This window comes from Musca autumnalis, unplaced genomic scaffold (genome assembly GCF_047663935.1).
Source record: "Musca autumnalis isolate F117 unplaced genomic scaffold, ASM4766393v1 scaffold_1, whole genome shotgun sequence".
Lineage (NCBI taxonomy): Eukaryota > Metazoa > Arthropoda > Insecta > Diptera > Muscidae > Musca > Musca autumnalis.
The window spans coordinates 89,628,125-89,653,837 of record NW_027411644.1 but is presented as its reverse complement, the minus strand read 5'-3'; the positions used below and the strand labels follow the sequence as shown (position 1 = coordinate 89,653,837).

General features: G+C 35.8%; 2 protein-coding genes across 3 annotated transcripts in view; one reads left to right on the top strand and one right to left on the bottom strand.

Annotated features, from left to right (window-relative positions):
- Efa6 (Exchange factor for Arf 6) overlaps positions 1-17,818 on the bottom strand; it is a 219,094-nt gene extending 201,276 nt beyond the window's left edge. Inside the window, 1 exon segment of the mRNA XM_073984950.1 lies at positions 17,651-17,818. The gene's annotated coding sequence lies outside the window, so the exon portion shown is untranslated.
- Positions 17,819-18,586: 768 nt separating this feature from the next.
- Cisd2 (CDGSH iron sulfur domain 2) lies at positions 18,587-23,773 on the top strand. Of its 2 annotated transcripts, none has more exons than XM_073984800.1 (4): positions 18,587-18,656; positions 18,735-18,869; positions 23,028-23,245; positions 23,324-23,773. In XM_073984800.1, the coding sequence occupies exons 2-4, from the start codon at positions 18,773-18,775 to the stop codon at positions 23,408-23,410; spliced, it is 402 nt and encodes a 133-aa protein (XP_073840901.1). In that variant the 5' UTR covers positions 18,587-18,656; positions 18,735-18,772; the 3' UTR covers positions 23,411-23,773. The 2 variants fall into 2 exon arrangements, with proteins under 2 accessions (XP_073840901.1, XP_073840907.1); XM_073984806.1 differs by having other exon boundaries at positions 18,624-18,661.
- Positions 23,774-25,713: the final 1,940 nt, after the last annotated feature.

Sequence of the window (25,713 nt, the reverse complement as noted above, 5' to 3'; positions counted from 1 at the left end):
ATTTCTGACATAATAAAAATAAATGAATAAAGAAGGCCGAGCAAATTTCGAACTGGGTTGCCCTTATCTTTTTTATTCTTTTATCAGAAGCAAGCAAGGTAAGCAGGCAAGGCAGTTTATGTACTCACCACTTCAAAGTTGGATGTGTTTTCGACTGCAAACACAAAAAATATGTCGCTTAAGACAGCTGCACATATGGCGCGTTGAGCGTTGCGTTACAACAACCACTTGAAAACTTCAAGAACAAACTTGGCATCACTTACACATTTTTCATATGGTTGTTGTTTTCAACACACAACGCATCTCACAACGGACCGTATGTATTTGGTCCATTAAGTCCTAAACGCGTCCTACGTTTGAGTAAAGTTTTGTGTCGTTTCTGGTAGAAGAATAAAGAAAAATTGAAACTTGACAGCACTTTGTCTTTTATTCTTCTACCAGAAATGACACAAAACTTTACTCAAACGTTTGATGTGTTTTCATCTTTACTTCACGCCATGGTATAACAAGAAAGGTATTTTCATGCTAACGCATGATTAATTTTTTTCAAATTTTGAATTTGGAGTACATTTATTTTCAAACTGATTGTATAAACATGCCCACACACACACATATACGTTTCTACTAATGACATAAAATAAATGAAATATATCAAAATCAATTGATAAATATTTAATAATAAGGGGTCGATCATCTATAAGACCAAAACTTAAAACTCGACGCCTGACGTGTGCGTACAAAAATACAAAAACAAAATACATGTATTTCAAATTGAAAACAAAAACAAATACATGTATTTTGTTTTTGTATTTTTGTACGCACACGTCAGGCGTCGAGTTTTAAGTTTTGGTCTTACAATTATCGTTGAGTGGTGTTGTCAGTTGTCAAAATTGATCCACGTATGGCAACTCTCAACTGAAGTTGCGAATCTCAGTTGACGAAGTGGCTGTTTTTCAGCAACCACCAATTTTCAGTTGCAGTGAACATTTTCGAAGAAACAAGAAGTAAAATAGAAGGAAAAATAAACATTTTGTTAACGATTATTGATTTTTGCATCATTAATTCATTTTAGCTCTGTTCCTTTACGTGCCTGAGGTTACCATTTCTTACCATTTTTAACCTGCAAAGCGTTTCTTTACTTCAACAAGCATACAATTTATATGAGACCAGTTCACCACTTTTACCATTTTTTGCCACTGTTACCATTTTTTAAAGTAAAGGAACAGACCATTTGTGTATCAATATGGTAAAAATAACGACAAAGCAACAGTTCGAAATATTAATTGATAAGCTGAGTGAAAATCCAAACTTATACTATGTTTACATTTACGAAATCCACTCGATTTCATCTGTCAATTCCTTTGTGTATACGTCAAATGAAAACTCATCTCAAATCGATTGGATTTCATTTGACGTTTGAGCAATGGAATTGACAGTTGAAATCGAGTGGATTTCGTAAATGTAAACATAGTATTAGCCCGAGGAGTTCGGGTTTTTGGTGAAACCAAAGCCATAGCGGATGAAGCGTGGAGGTCCATTTCGGACAGTTTAAACAGCCATGGACCTCCAACACGAACAACTGAAGAGTGGCAGAGAGTCTGGATTCACTTTAAAGCTAAGTTGAAAAAGAAAATGGCTCAAAATAAAAGAAACTTCAACGCCACTGGTGGTGGTCCATCACAAGAAGTGAATTTATCGCCTTTGGAGCAGACAGCAGCAAATCTTTTGCAAATGAATTTGGTGACAAATCCAGTAGGTACAGTTTATGTTATTGTGGAATCATGGGATGAAGATGAAATAGAAATAATGTCAACTGTTGAAGCGGAGCAAGCCGTTGTTTCTTCTCCCCAACCAGAAATGGACAGTGTTCGTCCCACTCCGCGGAGAAGTTGCAGAAAAGAGGACATCAAAGCTAAAATAACCTTTCCTGTTTAAGTACAAATGACGAACATCCTCCTTTGGACATGTGTTCCATCTATACAGCCAACTACACCAGGGAATTTCGTTTTTGAATAAAAATGGTTTTTATTATGTCTTTTTTCCTCCTCCGTCAACTTCGAAACGATCCAATTTTGGCACAATTTGTCCTCTATCAAGTGGACAACTTCCTTCAATACGCTCGACAATGTAGATTGACCCACGCAATTGTTGAAATCATTGCCATGGGACTTTTGGAAACTTCCGTGCGCAAAGAATCTCAACGCTGCGCACACTTTTAAAAGTGGGGGTATTGCTGTTGATCTGTAACTTACTTTGAAGTCATCCTTTAACGTTTCCACAATGGATTCGACTTGTCCCTCAAATTTCTTCTAAAAGATGCAATGTCCTGTACATTTTCTTCATCATCAAAAAATAATTCCACAGAACTTATCATTTTTTGCAAATAAAACTTGACGATCCGAAGATTCAATGGCCAGGTTATATTCCAATCTTGGGTTGTTTTCCAAATTTGCTCGAAAACTCAGCCAAAATATTAAAATATTGTCCAGAATACACAAAAGAGTTATCCAAAGCGCAAATTATTTTTTAAACAGTTTTTTTTTTTTGCGAATAGAGGTCACAAGTTTGAAAAAACACTGATCGATAACATGTTTATCGACCACCCAGTTGAGTTGACATTAATGGTACAACATTTCATCTCAGTCGCGCAGACAACTGACAACTCAACTCAAGTTAAGTGGCAATGCAAGATAGACCCATAAAAGATTTTTTTATTGTAAAATGAGATCTTGTGTTTTTTGCAACAAATTATTGCTCTGTTCCAGAACCTGCAAGAAGCTACTACTTTTTACTATGATAACATTTGCTCTGTTCCAGAACTGCAAGAATCTACTAATTTTTACTATTTTTTCCAATAACATAAAGGGAAAAATGCTATCGTAGTAAAAAATATTAGCCTCTTGCAGGTTCTGGAACAGAGCAATTTTTTCTTTATGTTAGTCCCAATTTACATTGGGCGAGTTTACTTGCGGCAATTGTCAGTTTGTAGGTGAGAGAGGGTGCTGAGAGGCAAAGGGTTACCATATGCCTCACCTCTCTCTCCTACAAAATGACAATTGCCGCAAGTAAACTCGCCCAATGTAAATTGGGACTTATCGAAAAAATAATAAAAATCATGGTATAAGTCAAGGCACATTGAATAAGGTAGCCGATTCGACAAATAGCAACAACAAAAACCTCTTGTTGTACACTTTAAATGTCAACATTTGTTATGTTTTAGTATGAAGAATTGTTGTTGTATGTTGTTTACAACAACTTTTTTGACATTTCATGTTCAATCAGCTGGCGTGAATCGGCTACCTTATTCAATGTGCCTTGGTATAAGTAAGGAGGTAGGTCTAAATGAAAACAAATTATAGAACCCTGGTTTTTCCTGAATTCCTAAAACGTCAAAATTACTAAACACAAAAGCAACAAGTGGGTTTGATTACAATACATTTTTTGAGCATTTAATAAAAAACACGAAAAATGAATGAAGTGTCAAAGTTTCTCCACATAATCGAATTGTAGATATGATGAAATGCTTGTTTCAATGCAAAACTGAGGAATTTCTTCCATACAAATGTTCTAAAAACAAATTTAAAAATCATTGAATTCGATTGTTTTTAAAACTGTTTGGCATATTTTTCAAACTGCACACACACATACACAGATTGTGTATATAAACATGACGTTTTAGGAACACTCGAAAGAAAAAATTTAAACTAACAGATAGCTTTAGCTAACCTTTTTAGTTGAACCATGATAAAAATTAGTAGATTCTTGCAGTACTGGAACAGACCAATTGTGACAGAATATGTGTGAGAAACTTCGTGATAAGTGATTAGATCCTGTTTCAATGCGAAGGCATTTTTACCATCCGAAACAACAATTTTTTTGAGCTGAAGTCGATCTCTACTCTAATCTTGCAGGAGTGAGACTACATATGATGAATGGTGAACAATGTAATTTCTACAGTGACTGTCACTGAAAATGATGCAACATGAAATTTTTGGTTTTTTTATTTAAAGTCCCAAATTTCGTTTTATATTTGGTCTAAAATTTATTGTAATTTTAGAATACAGTACGCTGTCAAACGCCCCAGCAAAAAATTTTGAAAGTTGTTCATGTGGAGTTATTATTTCACTACACTCTTCGATGCAGTCCACACCATGGTACAATCATTAGATTGTGTATTGTGTCCTACAGCAAACATCTGATTACAATTTTTCCTGTGGTCCTCCTATTGTGTCAAAACCGTTTTGACAAAGTTGACAAACGACAAAATAAATCTATTTAAAATCAAATTGGATACATACAAAAATAAATATAGAAGACGTACAGTATTGAAAACAGAAATAACTTCAACATTGTCGACGGGTGCTTTCATTAAACAATTGGGCCAGATGAGTGGAATATGCTGTGGATATGTGTTGTTGTTGTAGCAGCATATAATGCTGGGTTGGCAGCCGCTGGCCGAAACACTTTTGGTTTCGGGTCAATCCGGTACGTAAGAACCCGCTGCCGTGGGATTGGTGGATATGTGTTGTGATTTCCGCTTACCGATGTCCAACTTCCGTGTGGTGTCTGATCGTCCTTTATTTGCAACGTTTAATCGGGTCGGTGTCCATGTTAGCTTCTAGGAACGATGAATGTCGAGATGCTTAAATATTGTTACGAATGTAACTGATAGGTTTAAATAAATTTAGTTTAATTTCCGTTAATTTAAAAATTTGAATTGTAACGTAAAGTTTTATTACGCAGTTACTTTATTTAAGCAACAACAACTACTATGCAGAATCATCTTCATCATTCTAGTTCTACCTTAGGCTTGGTTTACATTTACGAAATCCACTCGATTTCAACTGTCAAATCCATAGGTTAAACGTCAAATGAAATCCAGATGAGATTTCATTTGACGTTTGAGCTATTTAATTGACAGTTGAAATCGAGTGGATTTCGTAAATGTAAACTTAGCATTAAAGTCCATTTAGACTACGCTGAATTTAGCAATTATCTGGTTTATTTGACATATGATGTATGAAAATTACAACTTAAATCCACTGGATTTGCTAAATCCAGCATAGTCTAAATCAAGCATTACATGTTACTGATGTGCCTTTGTTTCCATTTGTTTTGCCATAATCGTTCAATTATCGCCCAGTATTTGTTTTTGTAGTACTTTACTTTGTCCATTACGTCATGTCTGTATTCTGTGTTTGTATCCCGTATATGTGTGTTGTTGTTGTTCGTTTGGTGCGAGTGTGCGTCTGTGTGTTTGTTGTTAGTTGGCTTCTCGAGGTTGCCAGATGCATGCACTAGATACTTCCAAACGATAAATGTGGGCATATAAATATGAGATGCCGGGCAAACAGTGAGCAGTTATGAATTTTATCGCGAAGTGTAAGCATCGACTAGTAAAGAAGTAAAGTAAAGCTGTGTACTTAGCTATAACAGTCAGTTCCGAATAAGTGTAATAAATAAATAAAGCATTGTAGAAGCGTAATCTAAAACGAACCCTGTTTTATTTGGTACAAATCGTATCGGGGAATAAAACAACGTCATTCCTTTGTCAGAATTTTCACAGGGGAGACTGAATTTTCGGACTGTTGGGCCAAAGTTGTTCTCCTTTCCAATTTCGGCATTAAAACCGCATATAATAAATGTAATGTTATGGGCCTGACAACAGTCATGCGTGTCTTCTGAGCACTCATAAAATATATGTATCTTTGATCTGTTCGCCCTTGTCTTCTGTGGATGCATGAGCGCAAATAAAACTGATGGTGAAAAATTTTGCTTCTATACGAATTGTAGCAAGTCTTTCAATCACTGGTGTGAAGGTGGACCCTTATACATCCGACCAACTACAAACCCGCAAGCAAATTCATGCTTTATGTCACAGCAGCTATAATACAGTGTGTCACCGTTAGGTGTTGTTGTGACATCTTTCCCAATCCATCGTATTTCCTGTATGGCAGTAATATTGGTCTTGCATTTTTCAAGTACATCTGCCAAAGCGTAAACTGCATCTTCTATAAAGAGTCCGAACATTCAGTCATAAACTTAAGAGGTGCTTGTTTTCTGTTTATTTGTTTTTCATAGTACGATGTTTTGGAGGGATGGGTTATTAGCCCAATGTCCAACTCAAGTCACAATGTTGTTTTGAGTATATATGGTCCACCGTCAAGTTTTCTGAATTAAAATGTGCAGGTACCGTTATGTGGGGGCTATACCATTACGTGGACTTTATAAAAAAATTTTTGGTAGGAATGTTTTTTAACCTCTGCAAATACAAAATCCTAAATTACAAGGGCAAATTGGGCTAATACATTCAAAATTCATAAAAGCGAAAATTCGCGTTATATGGGGCTATACCAAAACCTGGACATACATAGAGATCCCTATCTATTAGAGATCCATACAAAACAAAAACAGTTGGTTGATCCCTACCCGCCGCTGCCGACATCATTTCTTCAAAAGAGAAACAAGAGTGTATACATTTCGAAGAATTTGTTATAAAAAAAATACAAACTAAAGTTGCGAACATTTTTGCGGTAATTTACAAGACGGAATTGTTTTATGGAGTGGAGTTCATTTCGAAATCTGAACTAGTGATGGGAATGCAACATAATAAACTTTTAAGCCCTCGGCACATACGGTCCGTTTAGTGACACGTTGGGACACGTGTTGTCCCAAAACAGTTAATTATGTTTAACTTTAATGCGTCATCCATATTGTTGTTTTTCAAAAAACTTGGCTTCACTTACACTTTTTTCATGTGAGCCCTGTTCCTTTACGTTCAATAATCTTCAAGTTTTTCCACTTTTTACTCGAAAAGCGTTCCTTTACTTCAGACACCATACAATTCATATGAGAGCAGTTTACAAGTTTTCCTACTTTTGCCGGTTTTACCACTTTCTAAAGTAAAGGAACAGACCAGTGGTTGTTGTACCGCAACGCTCAATGCACCGTATGTGCCGAGCGCTTTAGGCCGCCATCAGACCATCTGCTTTTTCACATGTATGACATCAGCTGTTCTGTAGTATTAGTATACCCAAAGTGACAACATACATGTGAAAAAGCAGATGGTCTGATGGCCGCCTTAGGATGATGAAGCAAAATCAGTTGCGCTTGGAATTAATGGAGAACGGAGGAAATACTCTCAATTGCGATTGAATTTAAGGGAAACATTTTATAATTTGTGTTTATATAATGAAGTTCTTTGTATTATTGTTCTACACAAATAATAAATGCATTTTATTTATTCTGGGATATTTTGTAATTGCTTGCATTGTGTATTGCATCTTTAGACCGACTACAAATGCAATCGGAAGAGTGCCTTTAAATTCAATCCAAGACACTACATCAAAAGCTGTGATTTGGATCGAAAATGGAGTGCATCCTAGCTGTGTGCTGTGGAAACAAAATGGAGTGCATCCTCGCTGCGCGCTCTCTTGTAAAATTCATAAGTGAATTCATAGAAAAAGATGTACTCCAACGGCAAATGTACTATGCAAACTTTTTGCTGGGCTCATATGAAAATAAATGTTGCATCCGCGATTGCAGTTGAATCACTACAAGTGTACAGTACAAGAGCCGTTGGAGTAAATCTTTTCTATGAATTCACTAATGAATTTTATAAGGGAGCGCGCAGCTAGGATGCACTCTATTTTGCTTCCACAGCACACAGCTACGATACAAAAAATGGGAATTTTTCAGTACTTTTGTCCATGGTAGAACAAATACAAGGTAAAGTTAATACTACAACAAATACAACTCGAACAACAACCACAAAGGAATTTGTTTTTGTTTGTAAACGTTAGTGTCAACGTAAATGTAAACAAAACAAGGAAATGTCTATAAATTATTGGAATTTAAAAAAACTAATAATTTTTCACATTTGATTGAATATTTTGGAAAACATGAATGAAAACTCGTTAGATTTTCAATTTGAATGTGTCCATATCATTCCACTAAATGCATAATTTCTCGCAGAAAGTAGAATACTTGCAAAAATGTTTCGGGTCGCTGGTAATTCATTGAAAAAAGAGAAGATGTTTCAATCATTTGCTTTTGAAAACAAACAAGTAAGAAAAGCGTTAAGTTCGGCCGGGGCGAACTTTTTATACCCTCCACCACAAATTTCAGCCATTTCGGTGGATTAATGTGACCACAACCTTCAAAAAAACCGAAATCCGGAAGGTACCGTTCTATGGGGGCTATATGATGGCGTGGACCTATACCTAAAAACTTCTGGGGGAAAGTTTTATAAGCCTAAAGAAGACTAAATACCAAATTTCAGCCATCTCGGTGTGATAATGAGGCTAAAACCTTCAAAATATCGAAAATCGGGAGATATCGTATTATGGGGGTTATATCAACACGTGGACCTATATAAAAATTTTATGGTAGAAATGTTTCTTAGGCTCTGGAAACACAAATACAAAGTTACAAGCGATTCTGTGGTCAAATGGGTCGGATACATTCAAAATATATTAAAATGACGCGTACTTTATAAGGGGCCTTATGTGGGGGCTATACCAAAACGTGGACCTATATAACCCAACTTTGGTAGGAATGTTTTCTGGCCTCTGAAGACACAAAGTACCAAATTACAACCAATTCCGCGGTCAAATGGGTCTAATACGTTCAAAATATATTCAAATGACGCGTACTTTATATGGTGCCTTATATGGGGGCTATACCAGAACGTGGACCTATATAACCCAACTTTGGTAGGAATGTTTTTTTGCCTCTGGAGACACAAAGTACCAAATTACAACAAATTCGGTGGTCAAATGGGTCAAATACATTCAAAATATACTAATATGACGCGTACTTTATATGGGGCCTTATATGGGGGCTATACCAAAACGTGGACCTATATAACCCAACTTTGGTAGGAATGTTTTTTGGCTTCTGGAGACACAAAGTACCAAATTACAACCAATTCGGTGGTAAAATGGGACAAATATCTTAAAAATTCCTTAAAACGACGACGCGTCACGCGTCATTTTGTATGGGGGCTATACGAAAGCGTGGACCTACATAGCCCGCTTTCAATACCAAAAGTCCTACGTACATATAATATATTTTCCCAAAGTTTCATCAACCTACGTCAATCCGTTCGGACGCTAGAGTGATTTCCACAGACGGACAGACGGACAGACGGACGGACATGGCTATATCGATGTAGAATTGCACGCTGATCAAGAATATATATACTTTGTGGGGTCTACAATGATTATTTCGAGTAGTTACAAACGTAGTGACAAACTTAATATACCCCCATCCTATGGTGGAGGGTATAAAAAGCACATGTTTATTAGGGCTTTATTCTTTTCAAGTTTAACAAAATACCACACATATTAACAAATATTGTACCGCCTCTATAAGCGGTGTTTTAGTGTGCGCCATGTCGTTCGGACCTGGAGGAGGTTACATGTCAATGATATGAAGCCGTCTTTATGGGAAATAGTTTTTTTTTCTGATGAATAAATTTGTTCTTGAAAAATATATATCCCTAATATACATCGAACATAGAAATAAATACATAAAATGTCGAATGGAATTTGACACTAACACTACAACCCAGTTCAGTCAGCTGGGTATTGCTGCTACCTTTTCTTGTTCTACCATGACTTTTGTCATTGATTCCGACAAAATGAATAATTTTCCTGACGCAATTTTGGTATGATCGCAATTAAGCTGAAAACAGATACAACGTTTGATAAAAGTTTTGTGTCGTTTTGACCGTTTTTACACTGTTGGGCATGATGCCGAAAAATTCAAATTCATTTGAAATATATGCCGGCAAACACATCAACGCTGGACTTTGGTATCGTCGTCGCCCTGTTGTTGTTGTTTTTTTCTCGACGCCCAACGCAAAACTTTAATCAAACGTTGTATCTGTTTTCAGCTTTAGTGTCCCTAGTTTTTTAAGTTATTTTCCAACAAATGACTATGAAAACTCATTAGTCCCGGTCCACACTAGAGCGATTTCAATGAAATAATTTCATGAAATTAGGCGTTCTTAAATCGAGTTATGCTAAGTTTACATTTACGAAATGCACTCGATTTCAACTGTCAATTCCATAGCTCAAACGTCAAATGAAATCTCATCTGAAATCAATTGGATTTCATTTGACGTTTAACCTATGGATTTGACAGTTGAAATCGAGTGGATTTCGTAAATGTAAATCAAGCATTACCCACTACTGCAATTTCATAAAATTACTTTAGTATGGAACTCGATCTAAGAACGCCTAATTTCATGAAATTATTTCATTGAAATCCCCATGGTAGAATAATTGTAAGGTAGGCCAGAGCTAACAGCTGATTACAATTTTTTTCTTATTATGGCCTATTCTGTCAAAAGCAGGGTTGACATTTTTTATTGTTGTTGCAATAATAAAGGTACATGCATCGGTGAATTGTTCCAACAAAAAACTTCTTCTGAAACACTATAGGTATCTTAAAATTAATAGCAAGGGCAAACGATTTTTATTTGCATGTCAAAATTAAATTGTTAATTTTTAATAGTAATAAATACTTGCGATAGATACTCTATCTGGTAATTTTAATCCATAATCTGTGAAGTTCTACATTCCATATGTTTTTTATAAAACGGACTAACTATGCAGATACATCTACCCATGGTTCAATTATTAGAAGGTTGGGCAGGTTCATGAATTATAAAAAACAACTCTGATGCCGGTTTGCTTATAACTTCAAATGGATAATAACAAATTCAACAGGTTTTGTTTATTTGAAATATTGTCAAATATTTAAATTGAAATATTTTATATATTTATTTCCACGTTTTGGTATAGCCCCATATAACGCGAATTTTCGCTTTTAGGAATTTTAAATGTATTAGAAGAGGTTAAAAACATTTCTACCAAAAATTGTTTATAAAGTCCACGTTATGGTATAGCACCCATATAACGGTACCTGCAGATTTTAGTTCAGGAAACTTGACGGTGGAGGATATAAAACGTTCGGCCCGGCCAAATGGATAGTGAGCCCGCCATGGTGCTACCTTGGGAGCTGCCTTTAACACCCGTTACAGGTAGTGAGCTAACTCGTTTACCCATGAGAACGATAAAAATCCTTCCAAAACATGGTACTATGAAGAAAATGAAAATAACCCATCTATTATGCATCATAAACCGCGAATCTGCACCTGGAATGTTCCGACTATTTATAGAAGTGCAACTTAAGCACTGGCAGATGCACTTGAAAAATACATGTGAGATACAGGAAATAAAAGGATTTGGAAAGGTGTAACAACAACACCTAAAGGTGACACACCGTATTACAGATTCCCAGTGATTGAAAGACTTGCTATAATTCGTACAGAAGCTAAAATTTTCAGCATCAGTTTTATTTGTGCTCATGCACCCCCAGATACAAGGACAAAAAGACCAAATACACATTTTATGAGCTCGTAGAACATCGACTTCGCAGCTGAAAAGCATGGTAGCTGAAAATCTGGCAGTTCTAGATTTAAGCACCTCGACATTCATCGTTCTGAGGTGCAAATATGGACTCGGATCACCATCTTGTTGCAGCAAAGGTACGAAATGCGCATTAAGTACGAACAGACACAAATTTGGACATCGGCATGATGCAATCACAACACATAGCCACGGCATTTCCACTCATCTGGCCAAATTGCTTAACAGAAGTATCTTTCTGCTTTCAAATATGTATGACTTCTAATTTTATTTATGTGTGTATTTCAAATTTGATTTTAAATAAATTTATTTTGTCGTTTGTCAAATTTGTCAAAACGGTTTTGACACAATAGGAGGACCACAGGAAAAAATTGTAATCAGATGTTTGCTGTGCCCTACCTTGTAATGATTGTACCATGCATCTACCTTTATTATTGCACCATCCCATTTGACGTTTTAAGCCATGACTGCAGGGTTGTACTTTTCAGCGATTTTCATACCTGGTCTACCTCTACTTTATTGTACCCATGGTACAATAATACAGGTAGCATTATCATGTCAGCTGATGGTAACATAATGTGTCAATTGCATTTAATTGATGTCAAATTTGGACATCTTATGTTGCCAACAATTGCCGATGCGGCTACCTGTGTATTTGTACCATGATTGTACCATGGAAATCCCTCTAGTGTAGAGTTGTACAATCTAGTTCATTTGAAGGATCTACTTCAATAGTTCAGCTCTTTTAACTGAACTAGTTCAGTAATCTAGTTCATAGTTCACTATACAGTTCAATCATTCGGATCATAATCGTTCAATCAAACGCATACATACACCAAATAGAAACAGACAATAGAATAATATAATTTTAATACACCAGAAAAAAGTTTTAAATTTACGTGTTTTATTCCATTCATAAAGAAATATTAAGTTGGTATTAATTTAAGAATACACGTCCTACATTTAGTTGGCTGGCAAAAATCTTATGTTGTGTGCATGGTAGAACAAAAAAGTTTGGGGTCGCTGGAAATTCATAGAAAAAGGAGAACCTGTTTCAATGTTTTGTTTTAGAAATCAAAGAAGCACATGTTTATTAGGGCTTTATTTTTTTAAATTTTAACAAAATACCTCACAAATTAACAAACGTTGTATCGCCTCTACAAGCGGGGATTTACTGCGCTGCTTATCGTTCTAACTTGGAGGAGGTTACATATCATTGATATGAAGAAGTCTTTCTGGGAAATGGTTTTTTCTTATGATATATTTTTTTTTTCTCAGAAAATATATGCCCCTAATGCATGGTTTAATAAGAAAGGTTAGCCAAAGCTTTATGTCAATTTAAATTTTTTTTTCATTCGAGTATGCCTAAAACTTCAAAACAATATAAACAAACTGTGTATGTGTGTGTGGTGTTTGAATAATATTCCAAACAATTTTAAAAAATCGAATTCAATGATTTTTAAATTTGTTTTTAGACCATTTGTATGGAGGAAATTCGTGAGATTTGCATTGAAACAATCAGTTTATCATATTCACAACTCGATTATGTGGAGAAAACTTAACTCTTCATTCATTTTTCCCGTTTTTTATAAAATGCTCAAAAAATGCATTGTAAACAAAACCAATTGTTGCTTTTATTTTGAAGTTTTAGGAATTCAAGAAAAACAAGTGTTCTATAGATTTTTTTTCATTTAAATCTACCTCTTTACTTATACCATGCCCTAATGTACATCGAAATAGAAATAAATGTATAAAATGTCATATGAAATTTGAACAGAAATGGAACAGAGCATATATCTTAAAATTGAAAACAAGGACAAAAATATGTATTCGCGCGGAAAATCAAAAATTGAGTTAGAGAATCGCACTACAGATTCCAAAAAAAAAAAACTCCAACCCCACTTCAAAAATAATTTGCGTCTCGTGAATTACAGCAATGTTCGTAACTTTATTTTGTATTTCTTTATTTTTTTAAACAAATTCTTATAATTTTAGACACTGTTTCTTGTGTTTAAAAAAAAGACTGCGACATTTTTAGGGATCAAAAAATTGGTAGTTATCTTTAAGCGAGTGCTTCAAAAATGTATCGAGCTGAGTGCATTTTTCATAACTCCGTGTGGACTAAATCGAAAGATGTATTGAAATCATAACTCTGCTTTGCACTACTTCCACACTTTTTTGCTGGGAATTTGCTAAAATATATCAATATCAAATATCTTCATCAGCAGAGCACACGACTTCATCACCTACGGCCATGGTAGAGCAAGAAAAGGTAACAGCAATGCCCAGCTGACTGAAATGGGCTGTAATGTTAGTGTTAAATTCCATACGACATTTTATATACTTATTTCTATGTTCGATGTATATTAGGGATATATATTTTTTGAAGAACAAATTTATTCATCAGAAAAAAAAACTATTTCCCATAAAGATTCTTCATATATATGACATGTAACCTCCTCCAGGGGCTCAATTCTGTTTCTATGAAAATGTGAAATGAAAACTTTTATAAAGGAGAAAACTGTCAAATGAAAAAAATTATAAAGGAAATATTTTTCATTTCAAATTTTCATAGAACAAGAATCCAGCCCCTGGTCCAAACGACGTGTCGCACACTAAAACACCTCTGCAGAGGCGGTACAACATTTGTTAATATAATCAAATGTGGAAAAATATTAGTTTTTTAAATTCCAATAATTTATGAAATTTCCTTCGTTCACATATGCATAAAGTTACGCCGTCGTCTGTGTTAAGTGGTGCCTTCGTAAGTCCCGGTCCACACTAGCGTGAATTTCATTAAAAAATTTCATGAAATTAGGTGTTCTTAAATCGAATTCCCCACTACTGCAATTTTATGATTTTACTCTACCATGGAGATCGATCTAGAGACGCATAATTTCATGCAATTTTTTTTAATGAAATCACTCTAGCGTGGACCGGGACTAATGTGATGAGTTTGTTTACGTTTTGGATCAAGGTACAATGAATAGCTGTTCGAAAGTGAAGATTTCTTCAAAAACACAACAAATTAAACATATTCCGATATTGAATGTGCCTGGTTTTGGATAGAAAAAAAAAAATAAATAAAAAGAAACACACACGCACAAAGCTTTTTCGCATTGACAGTTTCTACACACACACACACACACACACACATCATGGTAGAATAAGAAAAGGTAGCAGCAATACACAGCTGACTGAACTGGGTTGTAACGTTAGTGTCAAATTTCATATGACATTTTATACATTTATTTCTATTTCGATGTACATTAGGGCATGGTATAAGTAAAGAGGTAGATTTAAATGAAGAAAAATCTATAGAACACTTGTTTTTCTTGAATTCCTAAAACTTCAAAATAAAAGCAACAATTGGTTTTGTTTACAATGCATTTTTTGAGCATTTTATAAAAAACGGGAAAAATGAATGAAGAGTTAAGTTTTCTCCACATAATCGAGTTGTGAATATGATAAACTGATTGTTTCAATGCAAATCTCACGAATTTCCTCCATACAAATGGTCTAAAAACAAATTTAAAAATCATTGAATTCGATTTTTTAAAATTGTTTGGAATATTATTCAAACACCACACACACATACACAGTTTGTTTATATTGTTTTGAAGTTTTAGGCATACTCGAATGAAAAAAAAAATTTAAATTGACATAAAGCTTTGGCTAACCTTTCTTATTAAACCATGCATTAGGGGCATATATTTTCTGAGAAAAAAAAATATATCATAAGAAAAAACCATTTCCCAGAAAGACTTCTTCATATCAATGATATGTAACCTCCTCCAAGTTAGAACGATAAGCAGCGCAGTAAATCCCCGCTTGTAGAGGCGATACAACGTTTGTTAATTTGTGAGGTATTTTGTTAAAATTTAAAAAAATAAAGCCCTAATAAACATGTGCTTCTTTGATTTCTAAAACAAAACATTGAAACAGGTTCTCCTTTTTCTATGAATTTCCAGCGACCCCAAACTTTTTTGTTCTACCATGCACACAACATAAGATTTTTGCCAGCCAACTAAATGTAGGACGTGTATTCTTAAATTAATACCAACTTAATATTTCTTTATGAATGGAATAAAACACGTAAATTTAAAACTTTTTTCTGGTGTATTAAAATTATATTATTCTATTGTCTGTTTCTATTTGGTGTATGTATGCGTTTGATTGAACGATTATGATCCGAATGATTGAACTGTATAGTGAACTATGAACTAGATTACTGAACTAGTTCAGTTAAAAGAGCTGAACTATTGAAGTAGATCCTTCAAATGAACTAGATTGTACAACTCTACACTAGAGGGATTTCCATGGTACAATCATGGTACAAATACACAGGTAGCCGCATCGGCAATTGTTGGCAACATAAGATGTCCAAATTTGACATCAATTAAATGCAATTGACACATTATGTTACCATCAGCTGACATGATAATGCTACCTGTATTATTGTACCATGGGTACAATAAAGTAGAGGTAGACCAGGTATGAAAATCGCTGAAAAGTACAACCCTGCAGTCATGGCTTAAAACGTCAAATGGGATGGTGCAATAATAAAGGTAGATGCATGGTACAATCATTACAAGGTAGGGCACAGCAAACATCTGATTACAATTTTTTCCTGTGGTCCTCCTATTGTGTCAAAACCGTTTTGACAAATTTGACAAACGACAAAATAAATTTATTTAAAATCAAATTTGAAATACACACATAAATAAAATTAGAAGTCATACATATTTGAAAGCAGAAAGATACTTCTGTTTAGCAATTTGGCCAGATGAGTGGAAATGCCGTGGCTATGTGTTGTGATTGCATCATGCCGATGTCCAAATTTGTGTCTGTTCGTACTTAATGCGCATTTCGTACCTTTGCTGCAACAAGATGGTGATCCGAGTCCATATTTGCACCTCAGAACGATGAATGTCGAGGTGCTTAAATCTAGAACTGCCAGATTTTCAGCTACCATGCTTTTCAGCTGCGAAGTCGATGTTCTACGAGCTCATAAAATGTGTATTTGGTCTTTTTGTCCTTGTATCTGGGGGTGCATGAGCACAAATAAAACTGATGCTGAAAATTTTAGCTTCTGTACGAATTATAGCAAGTCTTTCAATCACTGGGAATCTGTAATACGGTGTGTCACCTTTAGGTGTTGTTGTTACACCTTTCCAAATCCTTTTATTTCCTGTATCTCACATGTATTTTTCAAGTGCATCTGCCAGTGCTTAAGTTGCACTTCTATAAATAGTCGGAACATTCCAGGTGCAGATTCGCGGTTTATGATGCATAATAGATGGGTTATTTTCATTTTCTTCATAGTACCATGTTTTGGAAGGATTTTTATCGTTCTCATGGGTAAACGAGTTAGCTCACTACCTGTAACGGGTGTTAAAGGCAGCTCCCAAGGTAGCACCATGGCGGGCTCACTATCCATTTGGCCGGGCCGAACGTTTTATATCCTCCACCGTCAAGTTTCCTGAACTAAAATCTGCAGGTACCGTTATATGGGTGCTATACCATAACGTGGACTTTATAAACAATTTTTGGTAGAAATGTTTTTAACCTCTTCTAATACATTTAAAATTCCTAAAAGCGAAAATTCGCGTTATATGGGGCTATACCAAAACGTGGAAATAAATATATAAAATATTTCAATTTAAATATTTGACAATATTTCAAATAAACAAAACCTGTTGAATTTGTTATTATCCATTTGAAGTTATAAGCAAACCGGCATCAGAGTTGTTTTTTATAATTCATGAACCTGCCCAACCTTCTAATAATTGAACCATGGGTAGATGTATCTGCATAGTTAGTCCGTTTTATAAAAAACATATGGAATGTAGAACTTCACAGATTATGGATTAAAATTACCAGATAGAGTATCTATCGCAAGTATTTATTACTATTAAAAATTAACAATTTAATTTTGACATGCAAATAAAAATCGTTTGCCCTTGCTATTAATTTTAAGATACCTATAGTGTTTCAGAAGAAGTTTTTTGTTGGAACAATTCACCGATGCATGTACCTTTATTATTGCAACAACAATAAAAAATGTCAACCCTGCTTTTGACAGAATAGGCCATAATAAGAAAAAAATTGTAATCAGCTGTTAGCTCTGGCCTACCTTACAATTATTCTACCATGGGGATTTCAATGAAATAATTTCATGAAATTAGGCGTTCTTAGATCGAGTTCCATACTAAAGTAATTGGTCTGTTCCTTTACTTTTGAAAGTGGTAAAACCGGCAAAAGTAGCAAAAGTTGTAATCTGCTTCCATATGAATTGTATGGTGTCTGAAGTAAAGGATCGCTTTTCGAGTAAAAAGTTGTAAAACTTGAAGATTCTTGCACGTAAAGGAACAGAGCTAATTTTATGAAATTGCAGTAGTGGGTAATGCTTGATTTACATTTACGAAATCCACTCGATTTCAACTGTCAAATCCATAGGTTAAACGTCAAATGAAATCCAATTGATTTCAGATGAGGTTTCATTTGACGTTTGAGCTATGGAATTGACGGTTGAAATCGAGTGCATTTCGTAAATGTAAACTTAGCATAACTCGATTTAAGAACGCCTAATTTCATCCTAGCTGTGTGCCATGGGAACAAAAAGGGGAGTGCATCCTAGCTGCGCGCTCTCTTGTAAAATTCATAGGTGAATTCATAGGAAAAGATGTACTCCAGCGGCAATTGTTCTAGTGATTTAACTGCATCCGCGGATGCAAACTTTTTGCTGGCTTGTTTTCAACGCGCAACGCGTCACACAACGGACCGTATGTATTTGGCCCATAAGTGATGTCGTTTTTCAGATGGTTATGTCTGGGAACAGTGGAATTCCCCGCTAATTGTTGTAATGGCCCCGGCACATACGGTCCGTTGTGAATCGCGTCACGCGTTAAAAACAACAACCACATGAAAAATGTGTAAGTGATGCCAAGTTTGTTCATGCATTTTTCATGTGGTTGTTGTAACGCGGAACTCAACACACCGTATGAGCCGGGTCCATAAGGGTGTCCTCACTGACGCTGCAAATATATTTTTATTTAATTTTTTCCTCGTTAACTTAACGTATAGTCAGACCACTTTAAATACCCCATGTCTCGAATAATATTGGCATCACTTTTATACGACCACACTTTTAATTTAGGTCGGACTGGCTGTGAATGTCACTGTAAAAAGAGAAACATTAACAACATCATCTACGAAGTACGGTACCTTTCATTTGCGAATTTAGATTTAGTTCAAAGTTAAATTTTAAGCGAAATTATTTTCCCCTCTTTGTAGATTTGACGAATTGGTAGTAAAAAAAAAAACAATAAAACATGAACGCAATCTCTGGACTTGTTAAGGATACCCTGCCAAATTATTTATCAAGTCTGCCGATTCCCGATAGCTTCGGAGGATGGTTCAAGTTGTCATGTAAGTAGTAATTGCATTTTGTAAAATGCAGATATTTTGTAATGTACTATAGACCGAAACCGGTATATAATTTATTCAAATTACTATTAGAAATGAAATCAATTCAATATTTTTGGCTTAAGGAGGGGGACTGACGGCCTGTTATCAAAGCGTATGGCTGGATTGTATTAATTGAATTACTTTTTTTGTCACCGTGTATTTGTTTTTGTTGCAATTTTTCTGTTGTGTATTATGCAACAAGAATAATTTTTTTGCCAGCTTTGGAATTGTGGTCGCGTTGTTATTGTTGGGTTGTGTCCGTTCTATATTTTGTTCTGTTAAGTTCATGCGTGAGCTATTATCGTTCGGGTATATTGTTGTTGTATATTTCGGTTATATTTTGTCACATACAATTTGGCTAATTTATGTTTGTTGTTGTACCTTAAGATTTGTTATTGACCCCCTTTTTCGTCGATTGTTTAATTATAACCTATTCTTCAGTTTCGCACGCCTCTCTTGTTTTCTGATGCGATAGATGATAAGCAAATAGGCGAATGGGGGGTTTTGAAACAAGAAACTGAAATTTAATTAAAAATTTCTTAAAGTGAGAGGAGCGCGCCTGGAAGTACCCTAAGATATGAAAGGGAATTGTAATCGTTGGCCATTTAAATAGATAAATATATCTAATAATATCATGTGATTATGGAAATACAAACATATCTACTTATAGAAGTTTATTGACTCGTGGTGTAATGGGGAATTTCAAGTCAAGTTCTGTGTTGACTCTCGCGATTTCAAGGAATAATGAAGGAAACAGTGGAATTTATAGAAGATTGCTATACTTTATGGAAAGCTTCGTTGTGGCTAAATAGCTGGATATTTTAGCGCTTACGTTGTCCATATCAACTCTTGAGGAAATACGGAATTCTCATGAAGACTTGACGATCGTTAATTTTGAGATTATTTTCCGTCCGTCTCTGGTTCTAAGAATGAGGGTGCTTCGATGGGATGTAACCCCAAGTCTACTGCAGTTAGTGGAGTAGGTTTGGCAGATCAGTTGAAAAGCTCCAGTGTGTTGTGCGAGCCAGTGCCGCGTGCCCTATAGGAATTTAGACGGCTGCAACATCCCGAGCGTAGTTAAGCGAAAAAATACTGGAGTTTGTCGTGGCGACGCTCCTCAGCTGCAATAGATGGGGATGTTCTCCGAGGACCGCATTCACACTATAGTTCTTTATGGCATCTGCGACTGCATCCCGTGTAAATGCTTGTTGATCTAGAGTTTCTCTCTTGCTGTGCTGCTTGCGGAACCAATCGACCATGACATTGAACTCAGTGCTCATCTCTGCCGTCCATGTGGTGAAAAGAGTGGGCGTAGATTTTGTGGCGAATATTTCCATATTGAGTCCTCGACTAATATGCATGAAGATGGCGTGTATGGATGGCTATTTTGACGCTGGTGAGGACTAAAGCCTCAAGGATCTTTACTACGGACGACAAAAACGAAAGCGGTCTGTACGATTCACCTTTGCTGGCATTCTTGCCTGGCTTCAGTGGCGGGACCACCCTGCCCATTTCCAGACTTCCGGAACGATGTGCGTAGCTAGCGAAAGATTGAGAACTTTAGTGAGATACTCGACTCCCGGCACATCCAGCTGTTTCAACATTACCATGGAAATTCCAACAGTTCCCAACGCTTTGGATGATTTAGCTTTCCGGATCACGTTCTCAGCATCATCCACTGTAAATTGCGGTGGATCATCCTCGGCAGGAAGAGATCTAATTCGATGTAGTACTCTTCTCATCGGGGTGTCACTTCCGGGGAGCTCGATTGAAATAACTTGCGCACCTCTTCGGATCTGTCAGTGTAACGTCGCCAAACATGACTGTATCTTCCCATTTTCCAGGGTTCGAGAGTGACTTAACCGTTGCATACAATTTTTTATTTCGGCTCCAATATTACAGTTCTTCAAATGATTTAACCACTTGTTCCACTTATGCTCACCGACCAACCTGTTAACTTCCAGTGTCAGCGATTACTGAGATTGGCACGACGTAGCTCATCAGGCTCAATCCCACGGCAGCGGGTTCTTTCGTACCGCTTTGCCCCGATATTATAGTGTTTCGGCCAGAGACTGCCAGCCCAGCATCAAACCTATGCTTCTAAATAGGTATCTATGCTGCTACAACAACAACAATACACATATGCTAATTCCGCCGCCACTGCTGGGAAGTTGGATATCACTTCGGTATAAGGTATATGGCGAGCGGCTGCAGCAGTGATGATGTCTGGGAACGTGCTTTCTGCTACCCAAACATAAGAAGGGCAGATCTCTGACGCGGTGATTAGTGAACTCTGAGACTAGGCTAATTAGGCCATGATTGGTAAAAGTGCTGCGTTCAGAGGTTATGAAATTGGGCGGTCTACTGATGGAGACAATTATCGGGAGATGGTCCGATCGAAGAGAAACGACGGGATGGTTTTGTCTAAAGCACTGTGAAACTCTCCGCTAATTCTGGTAGGGGCATCCTCATTGACCCTGCAAAACATAGAGCTATCTATCTGCTCAGCCAGCGCTATACCCCTCTGGTCGTTTCCGATGATCGAATGTCAGAGCTCGTGATGAACATCATTAAAGTCCCTTAAGACCAGACGGTTATGATCTTCCAAAGCGGTCTTATCTTGGGCCTGAAAGCTGGAGTAAGGCTATTTATCGGCGGGATGTATGCTTTCAGCAACTCTACTTCGACAGTTTCACACCTGACTGCTACCCCCATACATTCCATTAGAGCCTAGCTCAAGGGTTATAGGTATGTATTGAACAGACTGGTGCAATAGGAAAGCTAATCCCCTCACCTCCACATCTGGTGCGATCCTTTCTAAGTGCGTTGTAATCATCACAACGATGTGAGCTGTAGGTGTTGTTGAGTTTGGTTATATTTGATATTCTTCCGACTCATGAAATCCACTATTTCCTCGATCTTACCTCGGAGTCAATCCGGGTTAATTCGGTACTATGCTTCCTGACATAAGGCCCTAAAGAATCCTATGGGGTCCTATTGAATTTGGGTGGTGGACACGAAAGAAGCTACTGACATTGGTCCAACCTTTGCACATCGCAATATTTTTCTCAAACCAAGCTCGAAGATGGACTATATCGGTCACCTACCATCCTCCCCTAAAATGCTGTTTCAGGGCCTTTCGAGGATTGGTTTTGAAATGTTCATCGAAGACTGTCCTTGCGATTCTGATTTCAACGATAATAATATGTCCAGTTCCAAGATGGACACCGCAACACTTTTGCACTTTAATTCAGTTGACTTCTCCAAGGGAAGACAAAACTTTCTTATAAGATGCGGTCTTTTAATATGAAGGCTTTTTGAGGTTTCTATAAAAAGCCTTTTTGGAACATCTTCTATAAGAAAAGCATTTCTTGGGGTCTCTACAACAAGACGTTTGGACCTTCTATACAAAGGCATAATAGAAGATCATTGGGGGTTTTCTATTAGAAAAAAATTGCGCATTCTATATGAAGACCTTTTTAGGCTTCCATAGGAATACTTTTTGGGGCTTTTTAGGACTTCTATACGAAGACTTTAGGGATATATTTTGGGGCGGGCCCAAAAATTTGGGGTCTCTATAGGAAACCCTTTGTGCCTTTTGGGATTTCTATACGAAGACCTTTGGCAACTTTTATTGGAAGACTATTGAGGATACTATTAAAAGAAATTTTGCTTCTATTAAAAGAAATATATTAGAAGACCTTTTGAGACTTCTGCAGGAATACTTTTTGGGGCTGTTTAAGACTTCTATACGAATACTTTTGGGAGCTTCTATTAGAAGAAATTTTGAGGCTTTTCGGTGCTGTTATAAGAAAACAATTTTGGGCGGCCCAAACGGTCCCTTCATACATCCCTCGCACTAAAGTTTTTAGTGGTCTTTGTTACAACGCTATAATTTTATTCAGCATTCTTCTCTCGATAATGGGATGAATGTTCCTAAAACACGGTCCAATTTTATTTGTAAAAAATAAAAAATAAATATATGAAGAATTTAAAAAAAAAATGGGTAATAAAAATTAGCTGGAGCTCCTTGACCTTGAGCTTGGACCTTTTTAGTCTTAATTAAAATTAGTCTTAACTTTATTAAAAAATTTATATCTAATTTATTTTTATTTCCAGTTAAGGACTGGCTAGCCCTCATTCCACCCACAGCTGTTGCTGCTGGTATCGGTTATACCGTTTACTTAGCCTACTGCCCTGCTGCCAAAGGCGGCTGCTCCAAAGCTGGTCGCTGTAATCAATCCGTACGCAAACATGAAGCCAAGGTAGTTGATATGATTGATATTGAAAATATTGCTGATAAGGCTGCTTTCTGCCGCTGCTGGAAATCAAAGAATGTAAGTGGAAATGGTTACACCCAATTTTATACCCACTTTTCTAACAAAAAATCTATTTCTCATTTGTCTGCTTTACAGTGGCCCTATTGTGACGGCAGCCATGGTGAACACAATAAACAAACTGGTGACAATGTTGGTCCAGTGGTGCTCAAGAGAAACTCTTAAATAAATAGTTAGAAGATATTCTATAGAGTTTCCCAAACCTATGCTTTTAAAGCTTTTCTTTTTCATTTTATGTTTTTGTTAAAGAAATATTTTTTATCTTTCGTTTTGGATCGGCGGTTGGGCACAATGAAAGATCATCATTGCGGTGTCTTGTTGTATAAGTATATCTATCTATATCTATATATTTTTTTTCTTTAAACCTTTTTTGTTGCTTTAATTTGCCTTTATTAACTATACATTTAATTCGTCCTCTGTTATAAAGGTCAGATTGTATATCAGATCAGATAAATTAATTAATAATAATTGTCTAAGAATTTAATAATTAAATTGTGGCAAATTTTTTGATCCCTTAAAAAATTAAAACTATGGAATTGTAGAACTTTTATTTATGGAACTACAAATACAATTGGGAGAAGAATGTCTTCAAGCAGGTGGATCCAAAATAAGATGCAGTATTCATGTGATCTTTTTACAAAATTGGATCTGGTAGTAAACACCGAAAGTAATAAGCTCGAAGAACAAAACGTCCGGTAATGTCTGACAGATTTGGAAATCGACATCAGAAAAACAACCAAAGCAACCAATTTAGTTGGTCACCGTAGGATTTTTTTAAGGCCTCGGCACATACGCTCCGATCCTTTGAATGACGCATTGCGCGTCAAAAACAACAATCACATGATAAATGTGCAAGTGATGCCAAGTTTGTCCTTGAAGTTTTCATGTGATTGTTGTAACGCGGCACTTAACGGACTGTATGTCCCGAGGCCTTTAAAGATTTTGTGTCATATGATGTCACGAAGCATGTACTTGCCCCCACGAAAGAGATCAATTCTCTGTAAACAGCAGCACAATGAGCACCTTTGATACAGTTTTCAAAACCAACCTCGATGAGCCCTTAAACTGCACTTGATCGAAAATTTGTCCCATATATTTTTTTTTATTTGTGCTAATACAATAACCTAGCCCATAGGGCTATAACCGGTTTCAATATCCATAGTTCATTTTCAAACTTGATTTAGGTTTGAGAGAAATATTACGTTATGCAAAGGTTGGAAATAATAGGTTTGTCCTTGTACTTTCTCAGTAAATATTACTCAGTAACTTCTTTTTAGAGAGTTAAGCATTTTATACTCTTTCAAAGGAAAAAATTAAAAAAGTAAAAAGACAACATTTAGTAAAAATTTTCAATTTGATTAACCCCCAGTTTTTGTAACTTTTTTTTGTTCGTTCGTCTATATTCGTAATAATTTAGGCATTCATAGCTCAGCCCCCAGATGACATACAAATCTAATTTTTCGTGTACCCGTTCCATATATCGTTAAGGATTCCTCATTTAAAAATCAGCGCTCTAAATTTGCGCTAAAGCGAGTAAATCGATCTACAAAATTTGACAATTCGTGTGAGAAGAATAATTTTTTTTTTACAAAAACTGGGGGTAATATTAAGTGTGTCTGCGTACTCGATAATTTGTAATAATTATTACAAATTATTACTGAATGTCGTTTTTTACACAAATGTTCAGTAAAAGAGAATGAATTGAGAAACTTGTTTTGAAATTTTTATTACTGAGAACTTATAATTTTTACTGAAGGAATTTTGTTCAGTAAAATTTTGTAGCTTTAGGCAGTTGTCAAAAGTTTAAAATATTTTAATATCATAATCGTAAATATTAAACAAATTGAAAATTGTTACTGAATGTTGTCTTTTTACTTTTTTAATTTTTTCCTTTGAAAGAGTATGAAATGCTTAACTCTCTAAAAAGAAGTTACTGAGTAATATTTACTGAGAAAGTACAAGGACAAACCTATTTACGATTATGATATTTGAATATTTTAAACTTTTGACAACTGCCTAAATCTACAAAATGTTACTGAACAAAATTCCTTCAGTAAAAATTATAAGTTCTCAGTAATAAACATTTCAAAACAAGTTTCTCAATTCATTCTCTTTTACTGAACATTTGTGTAAAAAAACAACATTCAGTAATAATTTGTAATAATTATTACAAATTATCGAGTACGCAGACACACTTAATGTCAGCCACCCTTTTTCCATAGTTGTCGTGTGACTACCAGTTGATCACAGTAGAATTTTTAGAGCTTCTGGACAATTGTGTCAGAAAGCATGGACTTGCCCATGAAAAACTTTGTAACGCTGTAAACAGCAGCACAAGAAGCACATCCGATAAAAATTTCTAAACTGTCCTCGAACTGCTCTTTAAATGCACTTGAGAGAAATGTTAGAATTTTTGTGAGGGAGTTAGCCGAAAGTATGGTGTTATCCGATAAAAAACCTCTTTGGAA